Source organism: Podarcis erhardii, assembly GCF_964252035.2.
Source record: "Podarcis erhardii genome assembly, chromosome: Z".
NCBI lineage: Eukaryota > Metazoa > Chordata > Lepidosauria > Squamata > Lacertidae > Podarcis > Podarcis erhardii.
Genome location: NC_138504.1, coordinates 695,251 through 723,201, shown reverse-complemented (window position 1 = coordinate 723,201; position 27,951 = coordinate 695,251). Strand labels below are relative to the sequence as shown.

Genomic DNA, 27,951 nt, shown 5'->3' with positions numbered 1-27,951 from the left:
GTTTCCCCTGAAAAGATAATGTTCAGAATTTGGGGGGGGGGCGTCTTATACTTGGGGGCGTCTTATAGACGGAAAAATACGGCAGTTAAATGCAACTTAAGGGCACGTTCTTGTTTGCAGGTCTGGGGTCCCACGGTGTGCATTTAACCCAGGCATAGGCAAACTCTGCCCTCTGGATGTTTTGGGACTACAATTCCCATCATCCCTGACCGCTGGTCCTGCTAGCTAGGGATGGTGGGAGTTGTAGTCCCCAAACAGCTGGAGGGCTGAGTTTGGATGTGCCTGATTTAACCTTTGGCCGTTGCTAATTGGAATCCTCCTACTTGCATTCTAGAAGCTGAGCTATATCATCATCATCATCATCATCATCATCATCATCATACTCTTGTTTAGAACCCAGTATAATGGTCTCTATATAATCTTGGACTGGAGCTTTTGTTGGGGGTGTTGTTGCTGTTAATATTTTGTACTGTATCTTTATTTGGAATCTTACATTTTACATGGAAATTGTTCTATTTGGTTGTGTACTATTGGATGTTTTCTTTATTGTATGTGACTACTTTTATTTGTAGTTACAAATTTTTTATAGTATGTTGTAAGCCTTGAGCATGACTTTGGAAACTCAATAAGCACATGAGATGTAACCAGCTGTGTTCTTAGATAAATAAGGTATACTATTCATAGAATCAAATTGTAAATTTCAACAGAAGTAACTCATAAAATTCAACAAACGAACAAAGCAGAAGACCCAGTGGATCAGATCATTCTATAGTCAGTTCATGCATAAGGTCCATTCGTGTAATGATATTGTATATATTTGCATTACTTAGAGCTTTAACTACTGATGAAGCCCAGGATGGCGAAACAAGGCCAATATTTCGGAAATTCTTGTCTTAGACTCTGTGAAAGGATTTTATGGAACTGTAACAACCTTTCATGTGGATGGTTTGGACTTTATGAACAGACAGGTGGAATAGACACCATTACATGTACATTAGTGACAGAGGTGACCTCTGCTCTTTTTAAGCAGCATTTGAACACAGTTTGGCATGGAGTCTACTAGTTTCAAACAGTCCCTGTAGATCAGGGGTCAGCAAACTTTTTCAGCACGGGGCTGGTCCACTGTCACTCACACCTTGTGGGGTCCACTGTCACTCACACCAGACTATATTTTGAAGAAATAAAAATGAACGAATTCCTATGCCCCACAAATAACCCAGAGGTGCATTTTAAATAAATGGACACATTCTACTCATGTCAAAATAGGCTGATTCCAGGACCGTCTCCGGGCTGGATTGAGAAGGCCAATGAGCTGGATTTGGCCAGCGGGCCTTAGTTTGCCTACCCTTGATATAGGATATATTAGATTCTGCTGATATAGGACAGGCCTAGGCCAACTCAGCCCTTCAGATGTTTTGGGACTACAACGCCCATCCTCCCTGACCACTGGTCCTGTTAGCTAGGGATGATGGGAGTTGTAGTCCCAAAACAGCTTGAGGGCTGAGTTGGCCGGTGCCTGATATAGGCTATGTGGTTGATATAGAAAATGATAATTTTGCGGAGCAGGAAGTCATTGAGAACTAAGCTGTGAATTCTTGTACTCCAGGAGGAAGGAGTGGATTTGATGAACAGAGAAGCGGCGCATGAAAGGTAGGCGCAACTGAACTGCTGTTTTTTAAAAAAGCAGATACTGTGTTCTCTTGTCGCCACTGATGAGCCTTTTTGTGTTTTAGGGAAGTCCAAACAGCAATGCAGATAAGCCAATCATGGGAAGAAAGCTTGAGCCTGGTAATCCTTTTACAGATGTTTAATATTTTAATTCCACTCCCTGACTTAACCAGTGAGCTCAGAGTGGGGGATGGAGTGATTGGCCGTTCTCTTTTTCATCGGGATCTTTATGGCGCTGCCTCTAGTGCCGCTGCGTCCCGTGAGGCTGTCAACATTACCCTTTTGTGTTCTCAGAGTGACAACGACTTGGACAAATCGGAAAAATCCTCGTCTCCAAAGAGGATAGACTTCATTCCCGTCTCTCCGGCACCTTCGCCTACGAGGGGGATTGGAAAGGTATGCCAGAGAGCTTCCTCAGTTTGGGAGTTGCAAGGGAAGCAGCAGTGTGGGAAGACTACAGGAACTAAATGATATACAGTGGTACCTTGGGTTACAAACACTTCGGGTTACAGACTCCGCTAACCCAGAAATAGTACCTCAGGTTAAGAACTTTGCTTCAGGATGAGAACAGAAATCGCGCGGCACCAGCGAGAGGTCCCATTAGCTAAAGTGGTGCTTCAGGTTAAGAATGGACCTCCAGAACGAATTAAGTTCTTAACCAGAGGTACCACTTTATAGCGGGGCCTCAAATCTTTTGGACTGATAAGCTCATTAATAATCTTCAGAGAGGGCTGTGGGCACCAAGCCTTCTTGTTGCTTCTGTCCAGAAATGGAGAGATAAATATCCTTTACTTTCCCATGTAGTCAAGTTAAAAACAAAAACACCGTCGCATTAAAGCTTGCCTTGGTAAAAAACGTAGATTCCCTGCTCACTAACTCCACAAAACCTTTGATCCAAAGCATGCAACCGAATGCTGAATGCTCAGAAGCTACATGGGCAGCTGAATTAAGATTTCCAGTGGTTTGGAGCCGGATTTAATGTCAAAGTAATTTGTGCCGGAAGGAGTACCATGTAGCGTCATTTCAGCTTCCTTCACTAGCAGGGGTGGAATAGTGAAATCCTGAGCACCAATTTTGAGAACCTGCTAGAGTATCACAGTGGTTTCTGATGACAGCGCTTTTTAAGTGAGAAAAAAGCATCCGATGTTTGCAATATGTTTATAAAACTTTTTTTAATATCATAATTTTTATTATTTTTTTGCAAACGTTCTAAACATAACATGCAATTTATATATAATATAGAAAGCATTTGGCTACAACAGCCTGAGACTTCTCTCCTCCTTGACTCATTGTTTCCCCACTTATTATCTAATACTGCATTTTGGAATTGTAATTATTACCGTGTTTTTCCGTGTATAAGACTAGGTTTTCCCCCTAAAAAAATAATGTCGAAAATTTGGGGCGTTTTATACACGTATACGTCTCACCGCCATTTTCTTAAATCGGAGTCCTCAAAAATAGGGGGTGTCCTATTCATGGGCGTGTCTTATAGGCAGAAAAATATGGTACTATTAAATCTTAATCGTATTTTTCTGTCTATAAGATGCCCCCTATTTTTAGGAACCCTGATTTATGAAAGGGGGGGGGAGATGGCCCGCGTGTATAAGATGCCCCTCAGTTTTGGACATTATTTTTCAGGGGGAAACCCTAGTCTTATAGACAAAAAAATACAGTGGTACCTCTGGATGCGAACGGGATCCGTTCCAGAGCCCCCTTTGCATCGTGAGCAGAACGCAACCCGCATCTGCAAGTGTGCGGGTTGCGATTTGCCACATCAGCGCATGCGTGTGACGTCATTCTGAGCGGCGAAACCCAGAAGTAACCTGTTCCGTTACTTCCGGGTTGCTGCGGAACGCAGCCTGAAAAGATTTAACCCGAAGCGTCTTTAACCTGAGGTATGACTGTACTAAGAAATCCTAATCGTAAATCAACCATTTTTAAATTATACTTTGAAATAATGGATAAAGTCCACCTTGTAAAACTTCTTGCAACCCTACTAGTGAAGTTAGTTTTTTACAATTGTCTTTCAAGTATTCTGTAAGTTTATTCCAATCTTTCAGGAAAGTCTGGTCTTGCTGGTTCCGAGTTTTCCCTGCAAGTTTTGCCAGCTCACCATAGTCCATTAATTTCGTCAGCCCTTCTTCTTTCATTGGCATCTCATGTGCTTCCATCTCTGGGCTAATAATATTCTTGCTGCAGTTTTTGCAGATAAAAAACAGTCTTTTATATTGCTTATGTATTTCATTACCCACAATTCCTAGTAAGAAGGCTTCTGGGTTTTGTTTTGTTTTTTTAAAATAAATGTATGTTTCAACATTTTTTTTAAACCACATACGGTTAAAAAGTAGCTTCCTTTTCTTTACGTTTCCAACGACGATTCATTGTGTTATACATTTTTAGCTAATTTCACTGGTGTTTATATGTTGATAAGACTTATTTAAAACATCGTTTCAGGTGCTTTTCAATGCTGTGCTTGTCTTTCCTAGCAATGCTTTTCTCCCTCCCTGCAAATGTTTGTGAGTAGTAATGGACTGCCTCCAAGCCCAATTCCCAGCCCCACAAGGAGATTTTCAAAGTAAGTCACTGTATCTGTGGAAGTGTTTCTTAATAATCAGTTTGACTTCTGTACTGTTAATTTATACTGTACATGAACTATGCCTGTGAATGGAATATATCAGGGTGCATAAAAACCATTGATTTTTTAAAAATATTTTTTTTAAAAAAATCGGGATTCTTTTTTTTATTTTAATCAGATTTTTAAAATAAAATGCTGTTGGAGGAAAAATCTTTCTAAAGATAGTTTTCTGTTTAAGTGACATTCGAGTCCAAAGGCTATTCATCTGGAAATCAGGATTTGTTTAAAGTTTTCCTTTTTGGAAAATAATAAATTTTCAGAGTAGTTTTTACAGTTTTATCAAAAATTGCTGATTTGGTCCTAATCTTAGAAATACATTGATTGACAGATAATTATGAAATTTGTTTCATAAACAAATTATGACAATTTATTTTAAGTTTTCATTTTTGGAAAATAATAAATTCCCAGTTTTTACAGTTCTATCCAAAATGACTGATTTGGTTCTACTATTAAAAATACATTGATTGACAGATAATTATGAAATTATTGTGAGGTTTAATAAGTTAACTGTTTCTATAATAATAATAATCTTTATTATGTTATGTGGTCCAACGACCCATAAAATGGATTCAAAATAAAATAGATTAATACAGACAACCCCCCAGAGAAGGGAGACCGAAGCGTTATTTGTTTAGTCATGGGTATGTTTATCTTTGATTTGTATGACTACTGAAAGAAACTTTGCCACGGCCACTGTGATATCATTGGACTTGTCGTCCAGAAGATATTTGATATAGTAGGCTTCAGATTGACCCAGCCGATTTGCCAATAGTGGTTTAATCTATAGTTCCCTAGCTTGATCATATTGTCCGCAATGCAATAAAATATGCCTCATGCAGTCGACGTCCTGAGAGCGCACACAGATCCTATTTTGATAAGGGATACCTCTCAATCTGGAAGCAGTGAGCGATTTTACTTTCTTGGGCTCCATGATCACTGCAGATGGTGACAGCAGCCACGAAATTAAAAGACGCCTGATTCTTGGGAGAAAAGCAATGACAAACCTAGACAGCATCTTAAAAAGTAGAGAAATCACCTTGCCAATAAAGGTCCGTATAGTAAAAGCTCTGGTTTTCCCAGTAGCATTGTATGGAAGTGAGAGCTGAACCATAAAGAAGGCTGATCGCCAAAGAATGGGTGCTTTTGAATTATGGTGCTGGAGGAGACTCTTGAGAGTCCCATGGACTGCAAGAAGATCAAACCTATCCATTCTGAAGGAAATCAGCCCTGAGTGCTCACTGGAAGGACAGATCCTGAAGCTGAGGCTCCAAGACTTTGGCCACCTCATGAGAAGAGAAGACTCCCTGGAAAGCCCCTGATGTTGGGAAAGATGGAGGGCACAAGGAGAAGGGAACGACAGAGGACAAGATGGTTGGATAGTGTTCTCGAAGCTACCAGCATGAGTTTGACCAAACTGCGGGAGGCAGTGGAAGACAGAAGTGCCTGGCGTGCTCTGGTCCAGGGGGTCACAAAGAGGCGGACACGACAACAACAACCACAACACCTCTCAGTCTGGCGCTTAACACTTCTGATGGGAATACATTTAATCTGGCTTGGGTGAAAAGACGCCGGTATGTTGGTACAGACAAATTTATAAGACATGCAGGTGTCTGAAACTCGAACCCATAGTGAATTCCTACTTCTAATGGGCCACAGATAACATGAGATTGAGATCACTATGTGATATGTCCCAGAGGCTTAGCCTCAGAGATTCAAAGGCAGTATCATAGCCCAGATGGTACAGGAGAGAAGGTGGCATACCAAGCCAAGTGGCTTTCCTAACCATCATTTTCATCTATGAGCTGGCAAACTCCTCATTGTTTAGGTATGGAAGGTATGGAAGCCCTTCCCTAGGCCAAAGACACAGATCTTGAGCTAGTATCTCAGGCCAGCCCACCATGCTTTAGTTGATAGAGGACATTCACCTGTTTTGAAAAATAGTATTGCATTTGGAACACAATTTGGACCGGAGAAACTTTGCCTGGAAGCCATTGAACCTGGAGAATGAGCCATTGAACCAGGCGTTTGAGGCACGTAGAGGAGTTGAGAGACAGATTTTGCATTAAATACCTTAATGGCTGATGGAACATAATGGCCTCCCCTTGTATAAAAGAATTGAAGTATAGCCAGTTTGCTTACCTCCGCCTTTTGATAGGCGGTCTGCCAATGATGTTTCCAGGACTTGGAATAATGGAACAGAAGCCCTAGGTACCGGAAGAATTTGGTCTGCTCTAGTTTGTGACCGTCCAGTACCCATTTACTCAGGGAGAATCTCTTCTCAGACACCAGGACTTTAGATTTTTCATAACTGATGGATAACCCATTACCAGAGCAGTAGTCTCAGAATTTCCTTAGTTGATAGTTCAGGCCAGGTCTGGTTCGGGAGAGGAAGGCCGCGTTATCCGCATACAACGAGAGGGGTCTTTCTCGTCCCTATTTTTGGAACGTGGCCATTAAGCTTGCCTCTAAGTCATTCAGAAACGAACTGAACAAAGTAGGGGCCAAAATGCATCCCTGTCTCACTCCCCTGGCCATCTCAATACAGTCTGAGAGCTGGCCCTGCAACCCACACCTAACCTGCAAATTGCTTCCACAGTGCAGGGCTTTAGTAAGATATAGGAGACGTTTATCCTTCAGTGCTAGATGTAACTTGGCCCATAGTTGGAATCTGGGGATGGAGTCAAAAGGCAGATTTCAGGTCCATAAAGGCCACAAAGTGTTTTCCCTGTCAAGGTCTGGTGTACTTCTCGGCTAGGAGGAACAGCATTAGACAGTGATCTGATGTTGAGTGGTTCTTGCAGAAAGCTGCCTGAGCTTCAGACAGTATGTTATAGTCATTTAGAAAAGTTGTCAGTTTATTACAGAGAAAGCAGCTGTCTTATTGCAAAAGAATTTCAGAAAGAGACTTGAAAGAGAAGTGGCTGAATTGCAACTTATTACTAAACTGAAAACTATGGAGAGACCTCATCTGAATATAGATATTGGATTCCAATATAGATATTGGAATATAGATATTTTGCATAAGCTAAAGCTATTTTTGGTCATCTGTATACCATCCCTTGCTTTTTCCTGCAGGACTAATTACAGTCATTCACAGTCGCCAACAGGTTGACCATACCCACTGAGTCCTACTACCCTTTGGAGAAAAACCCCGCCCTCTCTCTATATATCAGGGTCTGGGGGCTCCCCTCCCACTATATATAAGGGCCTGGGGACTTCCACTTCAATATATCTGAAGAAGTCATCCCCTCAATATGGACAAGCAGAAGAAGGTTTCCTTGTTAAAATAATAAAATCCTTTATTTACAGAAAGGTTCGACCTTGCTGGCATCCTCTCAATGTGGACAGAGGAAGGTTTCCATTTTGGGAACCGTAAAATCACCCATCTCCTACTACCCTTCGGAGAAATACCCCCTCCCTCCCTCCCTCCCTCCCTCTATATATAAATGTCAGGGGACTTCTGTTTCCGTGTATCAGAAGAAGGGGGAATGCCCACGAAAGCTTTGACCCAGAACAAACTGAGTTGGTCTCTTAAGGCACTGCTGAACCATTTATTTATTTATTTATTTATTTTGACTGCGTCCCACCAATGCAGCTACCCACCTGAATCTAGATGTATGCTGGTGGACAGTGCCTGTTGTCGTGTTTGTTATTATTATTTATTATTTCTTGTATTTCTACACCGCCCCATATCTCTCGGGGCGCTTCACATTAAAAACCACTTGCATAAAACCAACACGAAAACCAGATTATCAGTTGTACAATTTAAATATGTTGTGTGTTGCCTTACTTGTCTACTCAAATTCAGCCGCAGCACGTGGCTAATTATTATTAATAGTAGAATGTCACCCGAAATTTACAATTTCCAAATAATGTACTGTACCTTTCAATTTTCTTACACTGTCCTTGAGGTTATTGACAGGTGTGTCAAATAAATAATTATCAGTTCTATACATCAGTTTTATCAGCATCAGCTAGCTACACTGGTTAGTGAGCTCTGATCTACAAGTATTATATATACTTGTAGAGCTCTGATCTACAAGTATTATGTATGGATATCCTAAAAAAATTACTTGGTACGTATTCCTTATTTATTGTTTATTTGTTATTTAATATGCAGGGGACGCGGGTGGCACTGTGGGTAAAACCTCAGCGCCTAGGACTTGCCGATCGTCAGGTCGGCGGTTCGAATCCCCGCGGCGGGGTGTGCTCCCGTTGCTCGGTCCCAGCGCCTGCCAACCTAGCAGTTCGAAAGCACCCCTGGGTGCAAGTATATAAATAGGGACCACTTACTAGCGGGAAGGTAAACGGCGTTTCCGTGTGCTGCGCTGGCTTGCCAGATGCAGCTTGTCACGCTGGCCACGTGACCCGGAAGTGTCTCCGGACAGCACTGGCTCCCGGCCTCTTAAGTGAGATGAGCGCACAACCCCAGAGTCGGACACGACTGGCCCGTACGGGCAGGGGTACCTTTACCTTTTATGCAGGTTGCTTCAGCACTGTTTAAAATGTCAACTCATTACGTTGACTACTCTTTGGTGATGGACCAATATATCTATATATCAAATCTGGCAGCACAACGCAATTTGAAACTATAAAGTCACAGGCTGGTTACTTAAAGCCTATTTTTTAAATAAATTTCTTTCTTGTGGAAATTTCTCAGTTATCATTTAAACACGTTGTGTGTTGCATTCCTCATCTATGCAGATATAAATTGGCATTTCGGATGTTACATAACTTGTCATTATTTGTGTTTTATTTTCTGCAGATGATAGCATTTATTTTCAACTTTATATTGATGTTATTAGTGTTGCCCAGAAAATACTGCACCGTGTAGATTTGCTTATTAAAGAGCAGACTCATTTAACAGAGGTTCATTTGATAACCCGCTTGGGCACAGAGTCCATCTTCAGTGAAATTCCTCCGGGGGTTAAAAATATTATGGTGTTTTCTTTTCGGGATGAAATCTTGTGAAAGGCTACTCTTTGTAAGGATTGGGGGGGAGGGTTTCCTATTCAGCATTATAATCAGGGTGGATTTGATTTAAATCAAACCGATTTAACGCACGATTTAAATTCCTTGATTTGAACCACTAGTCAGGAAGGCTTGATTTAAATCTTTTCTTCTTTCTTTTTTACAGAAAGGTTCAACCTTGCAGGCAACCTCTAAATATGGACAAGCAGAGGAAGGTTTCCTTTTGGGAATAATAAAATCCCTTTTTCTACAGAAAGGGTTAACCTTGCTGGCATCCTCTTCATATTGACAAACAGAGGAAGGTTTCCTTTTTGGAATCATAAATCTTCAGAGGAGTTTTTACAGTTATATCAAAAATGACTGATTTAGTTACACCATTAGAAACAATTATGAAATTATGGTGAGGTTTAATAAGTTAACTCTTTCTATTTGGACAACTTTTCTGCAGTACTTTATTGGAAGAAGAAAAATAATCATTTCCTTCATAACAATTTAAACCATTTATTTCACTAAAGGAATAACATTATAGAACATGTATCCATGTTTGTTAACTGATGTGGTTAATTAATTTTTTTTTAAACACACCTTAGACCAGCGAGGGCAAAGTTGGGCCACGCCTGATCTAGAACAGTGGTGGCTCAACTTGGCCCTCCAGCTGCCTTGGGACTACAATTCCCATCATCCCTGACCACTGGTCCTGTGAGCTAGGGATGATGGGAGTTGTAGTTCCCAAACAGCTGGATGGCCAAATTTGGCCACGCCTGCCTTAGACTGAGTTTTAGCACTTTAAAAAGATCCTTGTTTCCTTGATGAATAGCCTTTGGGCTATAATGTAACCGAAATAGAAAACTATCTTTAGAAAGATTTTTCCTTCAAAAGCATTTTATTTAAAAAATCCGATTTAAATAATTAAAAATCATTCATTTTTATCCACCCTGATTATAATCTTGAAAACACAATATAGTAGCTTTAAAGTCATTCACCTTGTCACCTTGGAAGTTCCCCCATTCCTGGAAAGACCATAATCCGGCTTTGATTTTAGCAGGAGGAGCCAGAGTCCAATCAACTGCATCCGGCCCAGCGCTCTTGGTCCCATCAAAAGGAAAGGTAAGTGCAGAGGTGGAGGAAGGGGGGCAGTGGAGGCAGGGCGCCCCGGGTGACGGGGTGGTGACAAATTGCTGGGCAGCCCTTGTTGTGGGGCCTGCGGCCCACCCGAGCCGCACATCTCTCCTGCTCTAGATCAGGCATGGCCCAACTTGGTCCTCCAGCTGTTTTGGGACTGCAACTCCCATCATCCCTAGCTCACAGAACCAGTGGTCAGGGATGATGGGAGTTGCAGTCCCCAAGCAGCTGGAGGGTTGAGTTTGGCCCCCTCTGGCTTAGTCCACCATCTTCATTCTGCCACTCCTCAATTGTTGGTAACTCTGGCAGCTTCCACCTCTTGGCTAATAAACCATCTGAAACAAATCTGCTTGATTTCAATAGGTGAAATGGAAACCGAAAGCCAGCCCAAGAGACTTTTCCAAGGAACCACCAACATGCTTTCTCCTGACGCGACACTACTTTCTGACCTCAGCTCATGGTAAAATTAATCTTACTAATACATATACTAATCATCAGTGCCCAGAATTGGTTCGCTGTATCTTTTGATGCTCTGGCATTCCAAATTAGTTCCTACCCAGGGTGGATAAAAACCAATTATTTTTTTATTAAAAAGTTTTTTTTAAATTTGATTTTTAAAAAATTTAAATCAGATTTTTAAAATTTAATTTGGAATTTTAAAATAAAATGCTTTGGGGGGCGGGAATCTTTCTAAAGATAGTTTTCTGTTGAAGTGACATATGTCCATGGATCAGGGTGGCTAAAAATCAAGGATTTTTTTAAAAAATAAAAAAATGGTATTCTTGAAAAAATTAAATCAGATTTTTTTTTCTTCAATTAGATTTTTTTGATTTAAATCAGATTTTTAAAACAAAATGCTTTTGGAGGAAAAATCTTTCTAAAGATTTATTTAAGTGGCTTTCTAGTCCACGCATAGGCAAACTCTGGCCTTCAGGATGTTTTGGAATTACAACTCCCATCATCCCTGACCACTAGTCCTGTTAGCTAGGGATGATGGGAGTTGTAGTCCCAAAACAACTGGGGGGCCGAGTTTGCCTATGCCTGTTCTAGTCCAAAGGCTATTCATCAGGAAATAAGGATGTGGTTAAAGTTTTTCATGTGTGCTAAAAAATCACTCATTTTTTATATAACTGTAAAAACTATTCTGAAAATTTATGATTTCAGAAAGGAAACCTTCCTCTGGTTGTCAGTATTAAGAGGATGGCAGCAAGGTTGAACCTTTCTATTAAAAAAAATGACTTGAATCAAGCCTTACTGATGAGTGATTGAAATAAAGTCTGACTGATGAGTGATTTATATCTATTTGATTTGTATCAAATCCACCCTGCCACAAACACTCCCTCAGCCCGTAAACTGTAAAAGCTTCTCTGTAAATTGATGATTCCAAAAAGGAAACCTTCCTCCAATGGTCCATATTAAGTTAATGCCAGCATGACTGAACCTTTCTGTAAATAAAAAGGATTTTAAATCAAGCCTTACTGACGAGTGATTTGAATTGTGATTTCAACAGACTTAATAGCAATAAATGATAGTACCCAATCCACCCGGGTGGGTACTGACCTGAAGAAGTGTGCAGATACATACCGTATTTTTTGCTCCATAAGACACTTTTTTCCTCCTAAATGTCTGTGTGCCTTATGGAGCGAATACGTGGTCCCTGGAGCTAAATTGCCCAGGGTCAAAAAGCAGATCATGCTCCTTTTTTTGAAAGAGGGAAGTGGGTGTTGAAACAAAGCCGCTGATTGGCAAGGGACACGATAAAGGAGGCTGCCTGGGAGGGGGGATCCTCAGGATTTTTACATTGGGTCACTTCAAATTCACCATCAGATCACGTAACATGTCCATGGCTACAGCCTGCACCAAAAAAAATCATGCATCCACTTTTTTGTGGGGCCGCAATGGTGCAAAAACCTGATTACAAAGCACGGATCCACATGGATCCTCAGGATTTTTACATTGGGTCACTTCAAATTCACCATCAGATCACCTAACATGTCCCTGGCTACAGCCTGCACCAAAAAAATCACGCACCGTTTTGTGGGGCCACACAATGGTGGAACAACGTGGTTACAAAGCACAGATCCACATGAATCCTCAGGATTTTTGCAATGGGCTACCCCAAACTCACCGTCAAATCACGTCTGTGGCCATTGCATGAACCACAAAACTCATACATCCACTGTTTCGTTCAGAATTTTTTTTTCTTGTTTTCCTCCTCTAAAAACTAGGTGTGTCTTATGGTCTGGTGCGTCTTATGGAGCGAAAAATACGGTAACTTGCCCCTCCAGCTGTTTTGGGACTACAACACCCATAATCCCCAGCTCACAGGACCAGTGGTCAGGGATGATGGGAATTGTCCCAAACCAGCTGGAGGGCCAAGTTGGGTCACCGCTGCATGGCCCAACTTGGCCCTCCAGCTGTTTTGGGACTACAACCCACATCATCCCCACTTCACAGGAGCACTGGTGAGGGATGATGGGAATTGTAGTCCCAAACATAGGAGTTTGCCTATGCCTGCTCTAAGATGCTACTGGACCATTTTTTATTTTATGTGCCCTGACTGAAGCTTGCGGTTTCCCCTTGCGTCCGCAGCCTGCCCTCAGATGCCCTCGACAGTTGCTCCAGCGGCGCCAGCCCCTCCACTGACTCACTGGCCAAAGGCGCTGCCTCTGGCGCTGCAGCGGAATCGCCTGCTGCGCGATCCGAACCTGCTTCCCCATTCATCTTGATGGAAGACCTTTCGCCCAAGTGACTCGCCCTGCCGCCAGCCTGGATGTCCGCCTGCGCCATCCTTTTGCTATACCCGCCTACGGAGAAACCGGCGGCATAAAATCCCCAAGGGCATCCGGATTAGGAGTGCTGAGTGCGAAACACCCACGTCAACCCTCCTCGGCAACGTCTCCAGGCGATTTTAATCCTCCTTTTAATGGTCGCATCAGGCCCTGGCTTACCGGTTTCCCTTTTAATTCTTTTGCCAACGTCTGCTCGGTTTTCCTTTTAACTACAAATTATTTTGCGAACATATCCTTGGATCGGGACTTTCCTTTCAAAGAAATGACACCCACATTTCCTCCGAATTCCTGGAAAAGCATCCAATTTATATTTGCATTAAAAATATCGGTGGGAAACCGGTCGCCGTCACGATCCCTTGTTCCGAAGGTAAGAATGGAGCTGAAATAAATGAGTTTATTCTAGGTCAGGCCTAGTCAAACTCGGCCTTCCAGCTGTTTGGGGACTACAATTCCCATCATCGCTGACCACTGGTTCTGTTACCTAGGGAGGATGGGTATTGTATTCCCCAAACAGCTTGAGGGCCAAGTTGGTAGCCCAACTTGGCCCCATCCGCTATTTTGGGACCACAATTCCCATCATCCTGACCACTGGTCCCGTTAGCTAGGGATGATGGGTGTTGTAGGCCAAAACATCTGGAGGGCCAGAGTTTGCTTGTTTCTTGAGATGAATGCTGGTGGAAACTGAGAAGTACACTTAAGTATGGGAAATGTCATTCGGTTTGGGGTGCAAGAAATGATCTATTCCAGGCTTCCTCAACCTCAGCCCTCTAGATGTTTTGAGACTACAAATCCCATCTTCCCTGACCACTGGTCCTGCTAGCTAGGAATCATGGGAGTTGTACGCCAAAAACATCTGGAGGGCCGAGGTTGAGGAAGTCTGATTTATTCCTCACAAGATCCAATTGGGCTTAATTTCCAAAAAAGGAAAAAAAAGATGCAACCCATTTGTAATCTACTGTGTCACGCTATTTATTATTTATAATTCTGTAAAATAATAACAAAAGTCTGGTGATTTATTAGAGTATTTTTTTATGATTGAAGCCCTTTCCCCATGTCCTGCGAGCACTGGCTGGTCTGTATTGATAGGCAACTTTGTCCGCCGGATTTGTGCGATTCCGGTTCCAAATGTTTCTTGTCTTCCGGATTTGGAAAACTTTGATTTCCTTCCTTCCTTCCAAGAAATAGTGCGGAATTTGAAGCGTGATTGTGCTTGTCTGGCCCGGAAAAAGGGCGAAAAAAAGGACATTTGGCTTTCCCCTTCCTGGAATTTTCCTTTGGAAAGCTTTGGTTTGGAATCGGAGTTGGGCCTCTTGTTACCTGTATTCCGGTTTTTGCCTGGGAGAGAGAGAGTTTCCTCGCCTCCAATAAATGTGCATATTGTAAAATGTCACCCAGGGGTATCTTTATTTTTTTAAATGACTATTTTATCCACATGCACACAAAAACTTCGACCCAGAACAAACTTAGTTGGTCTTTAAGGGGCTACTGGACCGATTTTTTATATATATATTTCAATTTTAATCTGCGTGCAAATTGTATTTGTGTAGATAAACTGTGCTGTTTTGGCTGGCCTCCCAGCTGCTGCTAAATAATAAAGAAATCTGATTTAAATCCAACAAATTCGATCTTTTATTATCATCATCATTATTTTTTAAAAATAATAATTTTATTTTATAATAATTATAATTATAAAATTAGTAATATATTATTAATTTAATATTAATGTTATTACTATAATTTATAATAATAATTTTATTTTAGAATTATTAAGCTTTCCCTGACATCTCCAGGGGGAAAGACACACATGAAGCCCAAGAGAACAGCTGCCAGTCAGTGTTGACAACACCAAGCTAAACGAAGGGCTGACATATCAAAAGGGTTTCCTATAGTCCCAGCAATACAAGACCTAATACACAGGATGTTATCTACAGCTTAGAAAATTTATATTATATAACAACAATTTAATAATTATTTTATTTTATTATTAATAATAATAATTTTAAAATACAAGTTGTCAATCCGTGCACTTACTGGCTGCTGTTTGACCTAGTACTGGAACTTCAGAACTGTAGCAGTGAAGTTTTCAAACCTCAATTCAGGTACCTTTGGATAGATCAGGCATAGGCAAACTCCAGCCCTCCAGATGTTTGGGACCACAATTCCCATCATCCCTAGCTAACAGGACCAGTGGTCAGGGATGAGGGGAATTGTAGTCCCAAACATCTGGAGGGCTAGAGTTTGCCTATGCCTGGGATAGACCATTCTTGCTTAGCCTCGGTTCCTTGTTCTTTAAAATGGGAACACTTGAGGCTTATGTGGGCAATCCCAGGTAAGCTAAGAGCATTTGAAAGCACTGCATGACCACATGACAGGGTGGATAAAAATCAGTGATTTTTTTAAAAAAACAACCCCAAAATCAGATTTTTTTGGATTTAAATCAGATTTTTAAAATAAAATGCTTCCGGAGAGAAAATCTTTCTAAAGATGGTTTCCAATTTAAGTGACATTCTAGTCTAAGGGCAGTTGTGTCCAGCATTGCCAAAGGCTTCACAATAATGTCCATGGATCAGAGTGGATAAAAATCAATATTTTTTTAAAAAAAAGATTATTAATTTTTAGAGCTACTTTTTACAATTTTACCCCAAAGTTGCTGAGCTTTTTTAAAGGATGTTTTTAGCGTGTTTCCCCACACTTTGTAACTCTCCCCACTGGCACCCACGCTTGAGAATACAGCAGTGATAGAATCAATGAATAGGTTTCCATTGGCAAACCCTCTTCTCAATTGGTAGACCAAGTTAGAAGATGTAGTTGCCATGGGAAACGGAAGGAGATATCCCCTACTACAGGCATGGCCAAACTTGGCCCTCCAGCTGTTACAGTTCTCATCAACCCTGATCACTGGTCCTGTTAACTAGGAATGATGGGCATCGTAGTCCCAAAAGAGCTGGAGGGCCACGCCTGCACCTGCTATGCATGACCTGCCCTGAAGTGCAGATACAGCGGTACCTCAGCTTACCTAACCCTCTGGTTGCGTAAACTTCAGGATACGTAAGCGACAAACCTGGAAGTATTTTACCGCGTTTTGCACAGAAGCACTCTACTGCGCCGCACGCATGCGTAGAACAGGCACCTCCTGTTGCATAAACCTCGGGATCTGGCCATTATAATGTATTAGTTTTAAAAAATTAAAAAATCTGTGTCGCCAATTTGGCAGTCAGCAATTCATCTGGTGTAGTTGTATGGTTGCAAAAGCTTGTCCTCTTTTCTCCTTTTCTAAAAAGGGCGTCAGGGGTCAGCAACTTTTTCCAGCCGTGAGCTGGTCCACTGTCCCTCAGACCTTGTGGGGGGCTGGACTATTGGGGGGGGGGGGAATGAATGAATTCCTATGCCCCACAAATCACCCAGAGGTGCATTTTCAATAAAAGCACACATTCTACTCATGTCCAAACACGCTGGTTCCCGGACTGTCCATAGGCTGGATCCTGAGGCGACTGGGCAGAGCCTTAGTTTGCCTATCCATGCTCTGGGCAACCCCCCCCCCCCCGTTTTCCTAAACCGGAGTCTCCAAAGATAAACGGAAAAATACGGCAGCTTCCACCATCGGGCAAGCGGCTTTCAATTCCGCCATCCAGGCGTTTTTATCTGTATTTAAATTTGCAATACTTACAGGCAAATGAACACTGCAGATAGAACTGCCGGCTCCTATGGCGGTCAAACACTGAAGTTGACATGAATTTAAAAACATGCAATTTAAAAAGAAAGCACAAATGAGATTTTTGCACGGTAGACATAGGTAGAAAAGCTTCTTTCGATTCCTTTTCCTTCAACCATTTCGTCAGTCAAAAAGCACCTCCGAGCGCGTGAGTCTTTCCGGTGAAAACGGAGTTAAAACTTTGCTTAAAAAGAAAAAAGAAAAAAAAGAGAGCGATGCAAATCGCCAGATGATTTTTGCACCCAAATGGAGGTCAGAGGCCCACATTCAGGATGCGGATTTAAAAGGCAGTAAAAAAATAGGAGAAAAAAGATGGACATCCAATTGTGTTATTGCTCATGTTCTCAGGATGACCATAGTGATGAGACCTGCAAGAATCAGAAGAAAAAAGCCAGTTATTTCGGCTTAACTTGAGAAATAACCCACACCAAGAGTTTTGTTAGGTGGGGCGCACGCGCATGAAAGCTTGTTCACTGGGAGCACGTTTGTGAATATTTGTGAAACGTGGTTTACATACACAACTTATCTTACATACACAACTCATCTCTCTACAAATGCCGAAATGTCAGAGAGCTCAAATTTACTTTCAGTTGCAATCAGTTAAATCACTAGTCAGTAAGACTTGATTTAAATCTCTTTTTTTCCCCTTACAGAAAGGTTCGGCCTTGCTGACATCCTCCTAATATTGACAAGCAGAGGAAGGTTTCCTTTTTGGAATCGTAAATTTTCAGAGTAGTTTTTACAGTTGTATCAAAAATGACTGATTTGGTTCTACTATAAGAAATACATTGACAGATAAGGATGAAATGATGGTGAGGTTTAATAAGTTGACTGTTTCCATTTGGACAGCTTTTCTGCTGTACTTGATTGGAAAGAGAAAAAGAATTGTAGCCTCAAAACATTTGGAGGGCCGAGGTTGAGGAAGCCTGCTTTGGACTATAATGTAACCTAAACAGAAAACTATAGAAAGATTCTTCCTCCAAAAGCATTTTATTTAAAAAATCCGATTTAAAAAAAACAACCCTATTTTAAAAAACTTGCTTTTAAAAAACATTGATCCACCCTGGTTGCAATTTGCTGACATGGCCCTCACGCAGTAACTCAATTATAGGGTTGTTTTTTACGTTTCTTTACACATTTGCATTTTTACACTCGGCCCCAAATCCTATTTCGAAATGACGACAAAAAGATGCGTACCTAATATGTAAGCCGCTACTAACTTTTGATTCACACTTAAGTGGAGGTAGAGAGGCACAAGGGAACCCCCTTCTCCCAGCGTGGGAAGCATGAGAGCCGCAATGCACACGATTCCAAGGAACACAGTGAGCAAACTCGGCCCCGATGAGGCAGTTCTGTTTTCTGGAAAAAGGAAAAGGCATTTGACACTATGGAAAAGGGCAATTCCTGTCCTTTCCTCCCCCCCCTATTGAATTTTGTAAATAACAAAACATTTTAAAAAAATCTTTATTATATTGCAAAGTAAATACATCAAAACGAAACCATAAAGAATAATATCCAATAAAACAGAAAGAAAAAATAAAGAAAAAGAAAAAATGCAAAGAAAAGTAGATAGAAAAGAAGAATAAAGTATCATATTTCATTACAATAAACACTGGTTTACAAAATAATAATAGACTTCCATCACTCTCACAGCACTTCCTTTCACCTTTCATATTTTATCTGTATTTCAGTATTATTTTCATCTGAATATATAAATGTGTATATTTCCCCTTTTCCATTCACCAGGTCATTCTAGACACAGCCAAATTTTTACATTTGAACCTTGTCTTTTCTAAGTAGTCATTCAAGCAATTCCATTCCTCCTGGACTGTATTCATTGGCTTTAGTCTTATTATATCCGTCCATTTGGCCAGTTCCAAATATTCCCATAATTTATATAGCCACTCCTCTTTGGTCAGTACCTGGTTACCCTTCCAGTACTTAGCCACTAGAATTCTTGCTGCTGATGTTGCATACAGAAAAAAATGAGTTTTTTCTTTTGGAATATCACTGTTCAATATTCCCAAAAGATATGTTTCTGGTCTTTTACTTTGTGAAGTTCTTAGTAACTTTTTTATTTATTCATGGATCATGTCCCAGAACTTTCTGATCTCTGAACATGTCTACCACATATGGTAGAAGGTTCCAATCTGCTTTGTGCATCTCCCAACACTTATTACTAAGCGATCTGTTCATTTTAGCCAATCTCTCCAGTGCTAAATACCACCTATGGTGCATTTTCAGGTAATTTTCTCTTATTAAATAACATGCTGTAAAATTTATACTTTTTGCCCACAGTTTTTTGAATGGTATAACATAGGCATGTCCAACAGGTAAATCTGAAAGCATCTGAAGGAAGCCCTGTTTAGGGAAGTTTTTAATATTTAATGCTGTATTGTTTTTAACACTTGATAGACTGGGGAAACTTAGCCAGATGGGTGGGGTATAAATTAATCATCATCATCATCATCATCACTGGCTCCCCCCAAAGAAGCTCAAGAACTTTGGCTTCCCTAAAAAAAGCTCAACAACTTAGACCTGAACCGGGGTAGATCACTGCTAGTTTTTAACTTTGTGAGTAGATCACAGTCTTGGCCACCCTAACAAAACGTTCAAATGAGATCCACTTCATTCCTAAACATTTCATTTCACCAAACATTCTTGCTTTTATTGACATTGGGCTTCCCGTCAAATCCACCCAGCCAGAATGGCTAGGACTTCAGAGATTGACAACCTTTTTCAGCAGGGGGCCAGTCCACTGTCCCTCAGACCTTGTGGGGGGCTGGACTAGTTGGGGGGGGGAATGAACGAATTTCTATGCCCCACAAATCACCCAGAGATACATTTTCAATAAAAGGACACATTCTACTCATGTCAAAACACAATTCCCGGATGGTCCACCGACTGGATTGAGAAAGCGATTGGGCTGGATCCGGCTCCCGGACCTTAGTTTGCCTACCCATGGGCTAGGTTCGACCTCCAATGGGGGAAAACAGTGTTCCTCTGAATACCAATTGCCAAAAACCACCAGCGGGGCGAGGGATGGTCAGGTTCAGCTTTTGAGCTTCCCATTAGGTGCAGGGGCCAGCAAAAAAATTTTTGCTGCAGGCTTGTCTACTGTCCCTCAGACTTTGGGGCGGGCCGGAGAACCAGCACCAGGGAGGGTGGGAGCTGGAAGAAGAGGCGAGGTGGGCAAGTAGTCCTCCTCCCCATCCCCCACGCTTACCCTCCTAGGGGCTGCCGCCGCTTCTCATGGGTAGGCTGGGCGGCGGGGGAAAGATGAGCGGTGCAAAAGGGCTGGCTCCAGAGAGGGATTGCTGAAAATGGTGCTCAGCCAGCTCCCTTCCTCACCTAGGCAGGGCAGGGAGAAGCCAGGAGGTAAGACTTGATTTAAAACACACACACACACACACACACACACACACACACACACATTACAGAAAAGTTCATCCTCTTCATATTGACAAGCAGAGGAAGGTTTCCTTTTTTTTGAATCATAAAATCCTTTTTTTTCCTTACAGAAAGGTTCAACCTTGCTGGTATCCTCTTCATATTAACAAGCAGAGGAAGGTTAAGCTTGTAAGGTGACTTGATGTTACACCGTAATCATACTATCAAAGAAGTAATTGCAGTGATAAATAATACGTAATGGGAATGAGAACTTAAAAGGACTCTCAAGGTGACAAGTGCTGGTGGAGGGGAGTCAAATGGGTGTGCTCCTCCATCTTTTCTTTTTTTCTCACCTTTTCCCTTTACTGTCTTTGGTTTTGGGGGGTGAAGTGTGTGTACATGTTTGTTTGTTTGTAAATATTCTCAAATAAAACATTAAAAAGTCAAATGGGTGTAGTCCTTTCTTTCTTTCTGAACCTTTCCCTTTACTCTTTTTGGTTTTTGGGGTTAAGTGCAGGCTTCCTCAGCCAAAAACATCTGGAGGGCTGAGGTGGAGGAAGCCTAGTTTAAAGGTGAAAACCAGCCCCTGAAACCTGACCCTGTGCTCCACTGGGAGCCAGTGCGGCTGGCACAGCGCTGGGTGGACATGGTCCTGCAGCGGGGACACTGCGAGGAACCTCGCCGAGGCGTTCTCTGCCCGCTGGGGTTTCTGGGTGAGCTTTGAGGGCGACCCTGCGTAGAGCGAGTTACAATAATCAAGCCTGGAGGTGACCGTTGCATGGGTCACTGTGGCGAGGTCAGGACAAGGGAGGTAAGGGACCAGCTGCTTAATATGGCAGATGTGGGGAAATGCCTCCATATTGTCTGCTTGTAAATATGCTTTAAGAAATAAGAAAGGACAACTGGAAATTATTTATGCGTGAAACAACAGCAGCAAGGATTCTATTAGCCCCAGCTCAGAAGACGGAAGAAAGCCAAGAAAGAACAACGGCAAGAGAAAGTCATGGAATATGCAGAATTAGCAAAATGAAGAGATAAATTACATGAGAGGGACAACAAAGACTTTAAAAGAGAATGGGAACCATTTATGATATATATGAAGAGACAACAAGGAGAGTTGGACTCATTGGCAGGGTTTGAGTAAACATTCACAAATGCATATAACAAGGGTAGGCAACCTAAGGCCCGGGGGCCAGATGCAGCCCAATGGCCTTCTCAATCCGGTGGAATGGGACTAGGAATCGGCATGTTTTGACATGAGTAGAATGTGTCCTTTTATTTAAAATGCATCTCTGGATTATTTGTTGGGCATAGGAATTCATCCCCCCCCCCAAAAAAAAATCTAGTCCAGCCCCCGACAAGGTCTGAGGGAGAGTGGACCAGCCCGCCATGAAAAAAAATTGCCAGCCCCTGCCATGGGTAGGCAAACTACAGCCTAGGGGCCGGATCTGGCCCAATTGCCTTCTGGCGGTCCGGGAACCAGCGTGTTTTTACATGAGTAGAATGTGCCCTTTTATATGCATCTCTGGCCCCCTGCTGAAAGTTTGCTAACCCCTGGTTTATAATACTGTGGTACCTCTGGTTAAGAACTTAATTCGTTCTGGAGGTCCATTCTTAACCTGAAACTGTTCTTAACCTGAGGTACCACTTTAGCTAATGGAGCCTCCTGCTGCCGCTGCACAGTTTCTCTTCTCCTGAAGCAAAGTTCTTAATCCAAGGTACTATTTCTGGGTTGGCGGAGTCTGTAACCTGAAGCATATGTAACCCAAGGTACCACTGTAGTAATAATAGTAGTAATAATAATAATAATAATAATAAATAATAGAGAAAGAGGCAGGTCTATAGCTCCAAAAAGCAATGGTGTTCCAACCATCCAACTACCTGGCTGGCACAAAGCCTGCTCGAAAAAGACGCTCTCTGCCAGATGCGCCGTGATCCTCTTCTCCTCCTCTTCCTTCGGGTCTTTCGCTGCTGGAAGCAGAGTGGCGATGACCTCTTTCCTCCCCAGCGCTTTCCTCTGGCTCTGCTCGGAGACCTGGAGCCGAAACTTGTCGATCACGCCATAGTGGCAAGGTCGGACATCTCTGTGACGGATCACGCTGTAATGGGAGGAGGACGTGAATGGCCACATTTCCTTTTTTAACATGTTATTGCTCTTTTTTTGTTTTAATATAATGTTTATTAAATTTTCTTTTTTATTTTATAACAGGCATCCCCAACCTGCGGCTCCCCAGATGTTTTGGCCTACAGCTCACATGATCCCCAGCTAACAGGACCAGTGGCCAGGGATGATGGGAATTGCAGTCCAAAACATCTGGAGGGCCAAAGGTTGGGGATGCCTGCTTTATAACAAACAACCAAATAAAATTTCTTCATCACATATATCTTTACTCAAATTGAGCTTTGACTTTCTCCCGTTCTCCTCCCTGACTACCATATGCAGTCACTTTTATCTCCGCATTTCTAAATCACCCTATTTACCTTATCTCAGGCTTCCTCAACCTTGGCCCTCCAGATGTTTTGAGACTACAATTCCCATCATCCCTGACCACTGGTCCTGCTAGCTAGGGATCATGGGAGTTGTAGGCCAAAAAACATATGGAGGGCCAAGGTTGAGGAAGCCTGTCATCTCCATACTAAATAGACTTACTTCCAATATTTATAAACAGCTCATTATTTATATATGCACAACAAGTCGTCATAATCATTTCTATTAGTACCTTGGTTTGTGAACAACCTAGCTTACGACAGTTTTGAATGATGATCGATTCAAACCCAGACGTGCATGTCCCGGTTTGCGAACCTTTTTCGGGTTACAACCCGTGGTTTTTTATTACAAACAATTTTTTTGGACAATGACCTGTTTTTGGAGGCCCCATTGGCAAAAGCGTGCCTTGGGTTATGACCTGTTTCAGTTTACGAAGGGACCTCCAGAACGGATGATGGTCATAAACCAGGCATAGGCAAACTAGGCCCTCCAGCTGTTTTGGGACTACAACTCCCATGATGCCTAACTCACAGGATGAGTGGTCAGGGATGATGGGAATTGTAGTCCCAAAGCAGCTGGAGTGCCAAGGTTGCCTATGCCTGTCGTAAACTAAGGTACCACTGTAAAACTATCGGTGATCACAAAAGATACATACAGTTTCAATTATGGGGTTTCTTCACAAACCTATGACTACCCATCCTCTCCATGTTTTTTCCCTTTCTCATAAGCATGTTGTATCATTTTATTTCTGCGATGTTTTATAAAAACTTTCTTTCCTAGATCAATATTGTATTCCTTTATACCATGGGTAGGCAAACTAAGGCCCAGGGGCTGGATCCGGCCCAATCGCCTTCTCAATCTGGCCCACGGACTGTCCAGGAATCAGCGTGTTTTTACATGAGTAGAATATGCCCTTTTATTTAAAATGCATCTCTGGGTTGTTTGTGGGGAATAGGAATTCATTCATCCCCCCCATCTAGTCCGGCCCCCCACAAGGTCCGAGGGACAGTGGATTGGTCCCCTGCTGACCACGTCCACCCAGTGCTATGCCAGCCACACTGGTCCCCGGAGCACAGGGTGAGGTCCTGTCGGACTAATTGAAGTCGTTCACAGTCGCCCACAGGTTGACCATACCCATTGAGTCCTACTACTCTTTGGGGAAAAACCTCGCCCCACCCTCCCACTATCTATCAGGGTCTGGTTAATAATAATAAATAATAAACTTTTATTTGTATCCCGCCCTCCCCGTCCGAACCTGGGCTCAGGGAGGCTAACACCAAATATGTAACACTGGAATAAAATCAAGCAATAACGAAATTACCTCCTGAAAACAAGTCAGGATCAAATTCAAATCCAATTAGATGGCTTTCCGCAGGATTAGGGTTGGGAACAGTAAACGTTCGTCAGGCCCAACTGTTTGCGCTGCTCTTATATGGGCCTGTGAGAACGCTGGGAGGCCTCTTTCATACTAGACTTCGGTTTCTGTGTATCTGAAGAAGGGCACATGCCGACGTAAAGCTTAGACCCAGAACAAACTGAGTTGGTCTCTAAGGTGCCACTGGACCATTTTTTAATTTTTTGATTTCCCCACCCTGAGAAGTCTTGATGAGGGTGGACTATACATCTAATAAATTAACGAATGGCCTCTGGAAGGCAGCTTAGTGGTTGCTATTCATTACAAAGCAACAAACCAAAAACCAGCTTTTTACTCACATGTCAACACAGCACTGAGGCTTCACCGCGCCCGCTGCATCGACCACGACATATTTATTTGGGGTTGTGCAAAGAACTGAAAGAAAAGAAAAGGGGCCGTCATCCAATGTCAGCCAATCGCAAGGAAAACTGGCACAGAAGCGAAGCTCAACATCGGGAACGAACAAACTCCAGCCCTCCAGCTGTTTTGGGATTATAATTCCCACCATCCCTGACCGCTGGTCCTGTTAGCTAGGGGTGATGGGAGTTGTTGTCCCAAAACAGCTGGAAGGCCAAGTTGGGCCATGCCTTATCCGGACTCCCAGGTTCTTGTAACCCACCCACGGACCTTCAGGCAAAAGGCAGGTCAGAAAGCAAATAAAAGGAAGTTGAGACAATCCCTCCTCCCCAAGCAAACCCTTAAATAGAATTGTACCTGAGACGCACCTTTGAATTTTAAGGCAAATTCATAGGGGTTATAGAGAGTCAACACCTGTTTATGGGTCGACTGGTCGTCCGCATAAAATATAAGCTCCGTGGGGAATAGGAAGACAGGAAGGTTTCCTTCCACTAACTCTGGCTGCCTTTTTTGCTGCTGCATTGGCCCCGAGTCGTCCTCGCCACTGCGCCTTCTGCTCGCCCGACGGCTTTGTCTCCCCACACGTCTCGTCACAGCAATTTAGGAATCCGAAAGCATTATGGCAAACCTATAGGCAAACCTATAAAAACACAAGACAGCATCAAACATTAAGAAACTTCCTGAAACAGGGCTGCCTTCGGATGCCTTTTAAAAGTCAGATAGTTGTTTATTTCTTTGACATCTGATGGGAGGGCGTTCCACAGGGCGGGCGCCACCACTGAGAAGGCCCTCTGCCTGGTTCCCTGTAACCTCACTTCTCGCAGCAAGGGAACCGCCACTCTGGCAGGTAGGGTCTCATCTATCTATCTATCTATCTATCTATCATCTATCTATCTATCTATCTATCTATCATCTATCTATCTATCTATCTATCATCTATCTAATCTATCTATCATCTATCTAATCTATCTATCATCTATTTATCCATCTTATATCTAACTGTCAATCATCAATCTATCTACCTACCTATCTATCTATCTATGCCAGTGCCGGATTTAAGGCCCTCGGGCTTTCAAGGTCCACACAGTCACTTTGAATTGTGCCCGGAAATGTCCCGGGAGCCTATGCAGGTCTTTCAGGGTTATGAAGTCTCTGCAGTCCCAGTCTCCAGTCTGGCTGCCGCATTCTGGATTAGTTGTAGTTTCCGGGTCATCTTCAAAGGCAGCCCCACGTAGAGCGCATGGCAATAGTCCAAGCGGGAGATAACCAGAGCATGTTCTGCTCTGGGCAGGGAGGGTCTCATCCCGCATACCAGATGAAGCTGCCCTGGACACAGAACGGACCTGCACCTCCATGGGTCCAAAATGACCCCCAGGCTACGTAACTGGTCCTTCAGGGGCACAGTTGCCCCATTCAGGACCAGGGAGTCCCCCACATCGACCTGACCCCTGTCCCCCAAGAACAGTACTTCTGTCTTTTCAGGATTCAACCAAAATCCGTTAGCTGCCATACATCCTCCAACCGCCTCCAGGCACTCACACAGGACCTTCACTAGTTCTGATTTAAAAGAGAGGTAGAGCTGGGTATCATCCACATATTGATGGACGCCCAGCCCAAACAGCTGGAGGGCCAACTTGGGCCATGCCTGAGCTAGAGCAGTGGTGGCCAAACTGCGCCCTTCAGCTGTTTTGGGACTACAATTCCCACCATCCCTGACCACTGGTCCCGTTAGCTAGGGGTCATGGGAATTGTAGGCCAAAAGCTTTTATGCATCTATGAGATCCCACAGCAGCTATTCACAACACCCATGCCAATTAATCCTGAAAATTTCAAGCCTGCCACATTTGCGAATCACGTCATTGTTATCGGAAAAAGCAGGGGTGGCCAACTCCCGAGAGACTGCGATCTACTCACACAATTCAAAACTGGCAAAACTTGAACTAGCCCAGACGACAGCGTCAATTTGAATGCAATCAAAACAAGAATTAGTGGGATGGGAATTGTAGTCTCAAAACATCTGGTGGGCCGAGGTTGAGGAAGCCTGGTGAAGGAGCTTAACGAAGCACGTTCCTCCAGATGTGTTTCAGGCACACCAAGCAGCGAAGAGAAATCCAAAGAAATGAATGGGAAACAAACCGAACAGAATATTGTAGACGAGGAGACATGATTCCGGCCCTCTCCAATCTAGCTTGCACCCTTGACAAAACGCTACCAAGTCACATTAGTGTTTACAGCAGCAGGGGTATCTTGTCCCGATTGGCCGGAACAGCAGACAAAAAATGAGTGGGGGGACGACGACACACAAGCAGAGTCCAACCTTTGGATCCATACGTGCTCTCTCTGAGGATATGGCCCCTGCTGCTGCTGAAGCCCCCTCTAGGTGAGGGGCTGCCGCGGCCAACCCTGGCATTCTTTTTAACAGAGCTACCAGACCCCTTGCACTGCCAGCAGGCATGGCCAAACTTAGCCAGTGGCCAAGGATAATGGGAGTTGCAGTCCCCAAACAGCTGGAGGGCCGAGTTGGGCCATGCCTTAAATTTGGCCCACACAACTCTTTTGGGGACTACAACTCCTATCATCCCTAGCCAACAGGACCAGTGGTCAGGGATGATGGAAATTGTAGTCCAGGACAGTAGAACAAGGACACCGCTGCTGTTCTCTCTCGCAACAGACTTCATCCCTTTCTGGCCCAGGCATGGCCCAACTTGGCCCTCCAGCTGTTTTTTTGATTCCAAATCCCATCATCCCTAGCACCAGTGGCCAGGGATGATGGGCACTGTAGTCCCCAAACAGCTACGGCGGTCATCTCTGCCGCAACTCTGCCAAAGGCACGACGACGACCCCCCCTCGAAACAGCCAGGCCCTCCCCGCCCTCAGCGATGGTCATCTACTTTTTCGAGAGCCATTTCCCCCAGGAAGCCCCCACCCAGGCCAGAGACCCCCGATCGCCCCCTCCCCGCCGAGGGGCGGGGGGCGCGCGAACGCTCAGGCTGAGGCGAGCCGCCCCCCACCGGAGCCGCAGAGGAGCGCAGCGCAGCTCCTTCCCCTCAAGCCCGAAGAGGCCCGCTTTTGTTTCGGGCTCGGGTCGCCTCGCAGCTGTTTGGGGACTACAACTCCCATCATCCCCAGCTAGAAGTAGCCAGCGGTGAGAGATGATGGGAGTTGTAGTCCCCAAACAGGCCCCTCGCCGGGAATGAGATCCCTGAGGACCCTCCTGGGCGACGACGGATCCTCGCTCCCTGCCCTCACTCACCCCTCGGACCCGCCTCCGCCTCCGGGTTCTTTCGGTCACCAGCCGCCGCCGAGGAAGCACCGCCTCTTCGCCTCTCTCCCTCGCCTCAGCGGACGGGCCCGCCCATTTCCCCGCCCCTCTCGCGTCACCAGGCGCTAGGGCTGCCGGGA

At 43.6% G+C, this 27,951-nt stretch overlaps 2 protein-coding genes across 8 annotated transcripts in view; one reads left to right on the top strand and one right to left on the bottom strand.

Annotated features, from left to right (window-relative positions):
- The window catches only part of LOC309333391 (P2R1A-PPP2R2A-interacting phosphatase regulator 1-like), a 27,548-nt gene extending 6,810 nt beyond the window's left edge, over nucleotides 1-20,738 (top strand). The window contains exons 4-11 of one of the 7 annotated variants that reach the window (XR_014152484.1): nucleotides 1,607-1,650; nucleotides 1,734-1,788; nucleotides 1,963-2,064; nucleotides 4,155-4,243; nucleotides 10,317-10,381; nucleotides 10,760-10,856; nucleotides 12,989-13,555; nucleotides 20,422-20,738. Coding sequence is in view for 4 of the 7 variants with exons in the window: in XM_081846845.1 (XP_081702971.1) it covers nucleotides 1,607-1,650; nucleotides 1,734-1,788; nucleotides 1,963-2,064; nucleotides 4,155-4,243; nucleotides 10,317-10,381; nucleotides 10,760-10,856; nucleotides 12,989-13,148 (612 nt within the window). In the remaining 3 variants the exon portion in view is untranslated. Of the gene's footprint in view, nucleotides 1-1,606; nucleotides 1,651-1,733; nucleotides 1,789-1,962; nucleotides 2,065-4,154; nucleotides 4,244-10,316; nucleotides 10,382-10,759; nucleotides 10,857-11,560; nucleotides 11,869-12,988; nucleotides 14,579-17,553; nucleotides 17,685-20,421 lie in introns of those variants that run through there. The other 6 variants (XR_014152485.1, XR_014152486.1, XM_081846847.1 and 3 more) reach the window with 6 other exon arrangements.
- MOSPD1 (motile sperm domain containing 1) lies at nucleotides 16,777-27,951 on the bottom strand. Its single transcript, XM_081846851.1, has 6 exons — nucleotides 27,803-27,951; nucleotides 24,918-25,189; nucleotides 24,492-24,567; nucleotides 22,172-22,389; nucleotides 18,098-18,259; nucleotides 16,777-17,268 (listed from the first exon to the last, which is right to left on the bottom strand). The coding sequence occupies exons 2-6, from the start codon at nucleotides 25,069-25,071 to the stop codon at nucleotides 17,237-17,239; spliced, it is 642 nt and encodes a 213-aa protein (XP_081702977.1). The 5' UTR covers nucleotides 25,072-25,189; nucleotides 27,803-27,951; the 3' UTR covers nucleotides 16,777-17,236.

Bases quoted from the DNA above. Each gene is read 5' to 3' on its own strand.
- MOSPD1 (XM_081846851.1), bottom strand. From the start codon at position 25,071: ATGCAGCAGCAAAAAAGGCAGCCAGAGTTAGTGGAAGGAAACCTTCCT. The intron at 22,390-24,491 runs GTGAGTAAAAAG...CTCCCATTACAG, and splicing joins CCTCAGTGCTGTGTTGACAT to CGTGATCCGTCACAGAGATG. The intron at 17,269-18,097 runs GTACGCATCTTT...TGATTCTTGCAG, and splicing joins AGTAGCGGCTTACATATTAG to GTCTCATCACTATGGTCATC.